The sequence below is a fragment of the Orycteropus afer genome, unplaced genomic scaffold (genome assembly GCF_000298275.1).
Source record: "Orycteropus afer afer isolate SDZICR_OR568_19922 unplaced genomic scaffold, OryAfe1.0 scaffold00036, whole genome shotgun sequence".
Lineage (NCBI taxonomy): Eukaryota > Metazoa > Chordata > Mammalia > Tubulidentata > Orycteropodidae > Orycteropus > Orycteropus afer.
This window is the reverse complement of record NW_006921623.1, coordinates 4616748-4624171: the sequence shown is the minus strand read 5'-3', so window position 1 is coordinate 4624171 and position 7424 is coordinate 4616748. Positions and strand designations below refer to the sequence as shown.

The 7424-nt window shown below is 41.1% G+C and overlaps 1 protein-coding gene across 1 annotated transcript in view; it reads left to right on the top strand.

Moving 5' to 3' along the window:
- RNF214 (ring finger protein 214) overlaps positions 1-4096 on the top strand; it is a 74406-nt gene extending 70310 nt beyond the window's left edge. Inside the window, exons 8-14 of the mRNA XM_007936496.2 lie at positions 428-518; positions 716-814; positions 1006-1382; positions 1515-1647; positions 1854-1958; positions 2985-3080; positions 4031-4096. Of these exons, the coding sequence (XP_007934687.1) occupies positions 428-518; positions 716-814; positions 1006-1382; positions 1515-1647; positions 1854-1958; positions 2985-3080; positions 4031-4096 (967 nt within the window). The remainder of the gene's footprint in view (positions 1-427; positions 519-715; positions 815-1005; positions 1383-1514; positions 1648-1853; positions 1959-2984; positions 3081-4030) is intronic.
- The last annotated feature ends 3328 nt before the right edge of the window (positions 4097-7424 follow it).

Genomic DNA, 7424 nt, shown 5'->3' with positions numbered 1-7424 from the left:
GTCAATGACATGAGACAAAGTATATGTGAACTGCTGTATGAAAAGTGAATTTGCTCTGTAAATCTTCACCCAAATCAAAATAAAATTTAAAAAAAATGAGATATTTGAATTATGTCAGAACTGATTTATGATGGAGTCATCAGAACTCTGTTGTAAGTCAGGAATTATCGGTAGTCATTTCTTGCCTCAGAATTTGGAGGACCCTTGTGGCATGTTCAGGCAGACAAGAGTCCTTTCTTGGTGAGTGCTATTTCTTAAATAGTTGGCTTAAAAGATGGAGTTAAAGTGAGGCAAAGGACTTAGAATCTTGGACTTCTGCTCATACCTCTTCTCTTAAGGCCCATTAGCCAGCTACTGTTTTGCTATCTCAGAGAATTAGAGATACAGCGTTCTTTAATTCTGTAAATTCTTGTTGGTTTCTTGGAAGGTCAACACCCCCAACACTGGAGACAATTCGTTCCAAACAGGAGTGGGAGACAAGACTAAATGGAGTTCGGATAATGAAAAAGAATGTTCGGGTGAGTATAATAATGGGTGATCATTCAGTCACTATTATTCTGTGCTTTACTTGTGATGATAGAGGGGTCACCTTTCACATTGCCATTTAGGGACCTTCTTACCATTCCCCTTGTTTTCCTGATAATGGATGGTGCTTTTTTTCTGGAGAGGCTGTCTCAGTTCAACAGTAAAGGATAATCCTGTAATTCTGTTCTAGGACCAATTTAATAGTCATATACAGTTAGTAAGGAATGGAGCCAAGCTGAGCAGCCTTCCTCAAATCCCTACTCCCACCTTGCCTCCACCCCCATCCGAGGTAAGAGAGATGGCTTTGGGGAATCTACCTTTTGGTGCTGGTGGCAAAGCAAGAGTCTTTCGCCTGCTCTTCTTACAAAGGTTTTGGTTATCTTTATTCGGTGCCAGAGTTACTTGTTGATTGCTGCTCCAGTTTCCTAAACTTTCTTTTTCTTCCTTTCTCTCTTGTCTTCTACCTCTTCCCCTCTGCAGACAGACTTCATGCTTCAGATGTTTCAACCCAATCCCTCTCTGCCTCCTCGGATGCCCTTCTCCATTGGGCAGGTCACAATGCCCATGGTTATGCCCAGTGCAGATCCCCGTTCCTTGTCTTTCCCAATCCTGAGCCCTGCCCTTTCCCAGCCCAACCAACCTTCCCCACCCCTTCCTGGCTCCCATGGGAGAAATAGCCCTGGCTTAGGTTCTCTTGTTGGCCCCCATGGTCCACACATGCCCCCTGCCGCCTCCATCCCGCCTCCCCCAGGCTTGGGCGGTGTTAAGGCTTCTACTGAAACTCCCCGGCCTCAGCCAGTAGACAAATTGGAGAAGATCCTGGACAAGCTGCTGGCTCGGTTCCCACAGTGCAATAAGTAAGTATCTTTAAGGATTAATTAAGTGTTTGCCAGAGAAATGTTTATGGGTTAAAATAGGGGAGGTTTCATGGGTATGCCTCATGGGTATAGCATAGAATCTCTCTCTCCCTCGAAAATTTTCTTCCTTAGGGCTCAGATGACCAACATTCTTCAGCAAATCAAGACAGCACGTACCACCATGGCAGGCCTGACCATGGAGGAGCTGATCCAGTTGGTAGCTGCACGACTGGCAGAGCATGAGCGGGTGGCAGCAAGTACTCAGGTATGAAAACCTGCTTGGGGGGACCTCAGCCTTGCTAGAATGTTGCAGGAGAGGCACATTTCAGGAAAATTTGGGGTGGCAAGAAGCATTGCAGTCAAGAGTATCTAGTCTGCTTTCTTCCTTTCTTGGACTACGAAATAAAAGATCTCTTTTTGTCATATGCTCAATTATTCAGACTTTCTTACAGATAGTATTTCTGCCCACAGCCACTTGGTCGGATCCGAGCCTTGTTCCCTGCTCCGCTGGCCCAAATCAGTACCCCAATGTTTCTGCCTTCTGCCCAAGTTTCATATCCTGGAAGGTCTTCACATGTAAGACTTGTTTTCTTTGAAAACTGGAATATGGAGAATATATGGGGTCAGTGGGGAATGGGTTTACAGGTGAAATGCAGAAACAAACCACCTTTTCATTAGTTGAATTGTTTTCAACTGGGAAATGAAAGTAATTTAGTCAAGAATATATAGATAAGCTTTTATTTCTTTTGTTGTAAAGTCTTTTTTTGAAAACAAAAACTTTGCCAGCCATTTTAACCGTTTTTAAGAGTACAATGAAGTGAAATGAATTACATTGGTCATGTTGTGCTGCCATCACTCATACCGATTTCCAAAACTTTTATATCCTCCTGAAGCTCAGTATCTCTTCAGCAGTAACTCCCATTCCCTCCTCCCCACAGCCCCTGGTAACTTGTGCCTCTGCACATTTGCCTGTTTTAGATATTTCATATAAGTGGGCTGATACAGAATTTGCCCTTTTGTATCTGACTTATTTCACTCAGCATAATGTTTCTAAGGTTCATCCATGTTGTAGCATGTAGAAATGAAATCCATTTCTCTTTATAGCTGAATAATACTCCATTGTATGTGTATGTATACATTTTGTTTATCCATTCATCTGTTGATGGACATTTGGGTTTTAACACCTTTTGACTATTGTGAATAATGTTGCATTGAACATTGGTGTATGCATAAGTGTTTGAGTCCCTGCTTTCAAGTCTTTTGGGTATATCCTTAGAAGCAGAATTGCTGGACCATATGGTAATTCTATGTTTAACTCTTTGACAAGCCACCAAACTGCTTTCCATAGTGGTTACACCATTTTTCATTCCTACCAGTAACGCACAAAGGCTCCAGTTTCTCCACATCCTTGCAAACACTTGTTAGTTTCTGGTTTTCTCATAATAGCCATTCTAATGAGGTAATATCTCATTGTGATTTTGATGGTATAAAATGTTTTTGCTGAATGAAAATAGTAGACGGGAGTCATAGGCATAATTGGAGACAGGGAGACCCAGAGGTTACTTTATTTATCCTTTTGATCATGCCTCCTCTGTTCTGCAGGCTCCAGCCACCTGTAAGCTATGTCTAATGTGCCAGAAACTTGTCCAGCCCAGTGAGCTGCATCCAATGGCATGTACCCATGTGTTGCACAAGGAGGTGGGTGTTGTACTACCTTCCTCATTTTCCACTTTCTGTTAACTAAGAATTTTTCTTGAACAATCAGCTGTGTTGATGCTCATTATTAATAGCTAAACATATGATTTATAAGACATTGTGGTTTAAACCTCAGCAGAATCCAGAATACTGTCAACTAGCATCTCCCAGCTTCCTTTTTTCCCATTCCCTGCAAGGGTTTGAATAAGCAGTTCATACCAGAGCATGGATAGGTCTCTTCTTGGAAAACTGACAATAAGAGATAATCCCATTTATCTAACCCTTGTTTCAAATTCCGCATTGTCAAGAGATTTTGCCTAGATGAGAGGAATGGAATATGAGAATCTGAATATGAGATAAGTAACTCCAATAACAGAATAGCTTGAAAGGCTGCCTACTAGAGATTATCTTCACAACCTGACAAGTTATTCATCTCTCTTACTGTATTACTAGGCTGCATTAAGTCTCTCAGCAGCAGGGACGATTCCTTCTTTATTATTTTGTTTTGTTTCATTTTGTCTTTCCAAGAGGTAGAAATGGAATTTAAATCTGAATTCTTGATAAGAAAAATAAGATTTGAGGGGAATTAGGAGTATTAGGTATATATGGTATTAGGAAATGGAGGCTCATCGCAGCCTAAATGGGAGCAAGCTACAGTAGATAGTCAACAAAAAGCAGCTTCACAATATTATTAGAAGATTGTTAATGTTCCTTCTAAAAAGGACAGGCTTGACTATTTTTGATTTTTAACTTTTTATTGTGATTTGGGTGAAAATTCACCTGTTTTGAAGATTCTTTGGGGATAATGAAATCACCCCTTAATTCCCCCATGGTAACAGTTTTTCCAACTTAGTATACATTCCTTAGACCTTGTTGAACCTTAATTGCACTCTCTCCCTTCCTTCCCTCCATTTTTCCAGATAAACCTGAGGTGTGTCTTTCTTTCTTTCCAGTGTATCAAATTCTGGGCCCAGACCAACACAAATGACACTTGTCCTTTTTGTCCAACTCTTAAATGATGGACCTGACTGGGGAGGAAGAAGAGGAGAAACTGATGTGAACAGGAAGGAGCGGGTTCAAGATTTCTAAAACTCTATATTTATACAGTGACATATACTCATGCCATGTACATTTTTATTATATAGGTAACGTGTGTATAGAAAGTCTGTATTCAAATGTTCGTAAATGAAAGTATGTATATAATGCAGAAACGGTCTGTTCCCCCTCATCTTCCAGTTCCTTTTGGGGTTGCAGATTGTAGGGAAGATGATGTTTAGTTTGGCCTTGAAATTATGATATTCCTGCCTAGGGCTGATTTCAAATACAATATAAAAACCATCTAGGAAGCTGCTATTGCTCTAAGGCCATCCTGCTTTGATTTGGCTCAGCCTCTAGTCCATTTTCTTAAGGTCTATTTTATGCAGGTTTGAACCCTGGTGCTCCCCCGCTGTCCAACCAGATGCCTTGCTTACCAAATGCCTCAGGAAGCTTTAGTGTTATTCTAGCCATTGGATAAAATGAGACCGATTGAGGAAAACAAATGTAACCCTGATAGTTTGACTTTTCATTGAATATTTTACTGTGTTACCGTTCATTATTTGTACATAGACATTAGGTTTACAGAATATTCTGTTTTACATCAGCAAAATTCACAGTCCAAGAATAACAACATAATCAGGTCCCGTTTCCCCCACACCCCCAACAATCTTCTGTCCACCCTACTTTCTGGATACAGTCATCTGTTTAGAAACTGGTATAATGCACAGGTTTTTCCTGGGTCAGGCCATCCCTTGCTGCCACTTACTTGGTTTCTACTCAAGCTCTGACAGACCAACCTTGTGAAGTCCTCACCTCTTCCCTTCTACTTCTGGTCTCCTAGTCTAGATAACCCCCCTCCCCCCTGAAGGTTAAGGCAGTTGGTTCACAACCAAGTTGTTTGTTGACCTTGGGTGAGCTCCAGACAGGCACTGGGGTGAGGAGATGTCTGTGCAAAATTACTTGCAGAATGATCTTGGAATGCTAGGTTTTAATTTTAGAAACAAGAAAGCAATGGGGGACATTTTTCTTGTCCTGGGAAAAATGGAGACCAGAGTGATATGAAGTAGGGAGATTGGATTTCAAGTTTCTGAATCTTTTGCTCTGTGGGTAGCTATTTGGAACTAGAACATTTCTCTATCAATGCTTATGGAGGCCTTCTGATTGTTAGGTTTCATACCTGGGAAAACTGTGACTATTAGAATTTTTAGTAGTTTCCTATTCTTTTTTTTTAATCTTTACTCCTACCAGAAATGGCTTCAGCTCCCTTCTCTTTTGAAAGTAATCAAGTGAAAACCAAGTTTTAATTTAAAAATAGGTTCCAGGGGAGGGACATCATTATATTATTAACAGCTGAATTTTCTTTTCCGGGTCCTAGAAATACTTACTGCACTAGTAATACCTATCAGGGTAGCAAAGACTGTTCCCTTGAGGTCCAACTGAATTCTCTCCTTTCTGTCTTTGTTCTGTCTTTCATCAGTGCCTATCAGTTCATGGATGCATTTTTTCTTTTATCTTGCCTTATTTGCCCAGGTTTATTGACTAACATCCATTTAAGAAGGTATACTTCCCGGGTCCTCCTTGGCATTATGCAGAGTGATTGAAGTAGCCTGAGTGGCCGCTTCTGTAGAGGTCACAAGACTGACTTTCTCTGGTTAATTAAATACGAATGTCTCCAGTTTGGGAGCTATCATGAACAGGAAATGTGGCAAAATGGAAGACCGGTTCCTTTGTCCTTTTCATTTGGGGGATTCATTTTTTATCTTGGAATCTAATAGTCTCTCTCCTCTGAACTTTGCAGCAGCTTTTATACTACCTGCAATATTTGTCAGTACCTTCTAAAAATTTAGAAATTAGAGATGCGTTTAAAAACTATTGTTTCTTTTCCAAAAATCTTTGAAGCCATAGGAGCAGATAGAGAAAAAAGTAGGAGTCCACAGGGGTCGTTAACTGCTTCTCAGTAACAGCCTCTGGAAAGCCAGCTATAGCTCGAGGACAGGTGTTTGGGAGATTTGTGCATGGGAGCTGGGGCCTCATTGTTGCTCTTTTCTCTTTCTTGTTCAGGACAATTAGAAAGCAACACTTAAGATCTGGCCACCCTTGTTCTCCCTTTTCCCTCTCTCCACTGGCCTGCAATGTTAGTAAAAACCATGCGGGCCAAGTGGAAAGGCCCCAAATGAGGTGAGGAGAGACAGGAGAGGAATTTTTCAGGAGCAGGATTTAAAAATAGAAATATATAATACATATTTTTACAAGCAAGAAGGTTTTGTCAAGATTTTTTTTTTTTTTTTTTTCATACCTAGAGTTCATAGTTTCAGGGCAGAAAGGAAGTAACTGTAAAAAAGAAAAGTAAGTACAAGCAGTTTTCTCTTAAAAAGAAAGTAATAGGACAATGGGATTTAACTAATAAAGAGGTTGAGTTTTATGCCCTCAAAAGAGCTGGGGAAAAGCCAGTTTTCCCCAATATATATGAAAATTATAAAGCAGACTGGCATTTTCATTTCATGGTAGCAATTCTGGAAGTTTATTTACACAGTAAGTTCACGGCAGAAAGTGGACAGTCTCATCTTTCTGTTTGTCTTGGTGGTAATCTGTATTCCCAGTTGGTCAGAACAGCACCAGGTAAAGGTCCCGGGGGAATGAAGAGAAAACCCAGATAAAAAGCTATAACTCGCTCTTCTTGTTTTATTGGCTTATGGCTTGTGGGCAGCTGGCTACGGCCAGGAACTCTAGAGGTCCTCCTTGTACTTCCCTCTCCTTCATCAGGTAATCCCTCACTAGGCAGGGCCCATACCTGGAAGCAGTATGTTGACCAGATAGGATGTAGTGGGTATATCAGAAAATTCAGCTCTTCCCACTAACACTGTTATCAGACTGCTGTGTTAGAACTGATAGGGAGGAAATGAATTTGGTCCCCACTGTCTAGCCCAAGAACCAGCCTGGGTACCCAAGTATTCCGGGAGTGAGGAGTAGAGAGCAGAACAGGAAAAGGATGAGGGGCTCTTATGGTGAAAGAAATATGGAAGTCCTGTGGCTGTCATCCTCTTCCAAGGCAGACTTGATATTGAAGATGATGTTGCTAGAGCCAGAAGACCCTGTGTTTCTTGCACTCTTGGTGTAATACTAGAGCCATTGTGGGGTGCCTTAACCAAATAATGGAGGGGGCATTAGACAGGGTGAGAAGGCAGTGAAACAGATACGTATTATGTAAAGATCTTACCACTTACAGCTGAATAGGAAGAAATCCAGGCAGAGGGATAGGGCATCAGCTCTATACCTATTGAATGAATCTTCAGGATTCTGCTTTCAAGG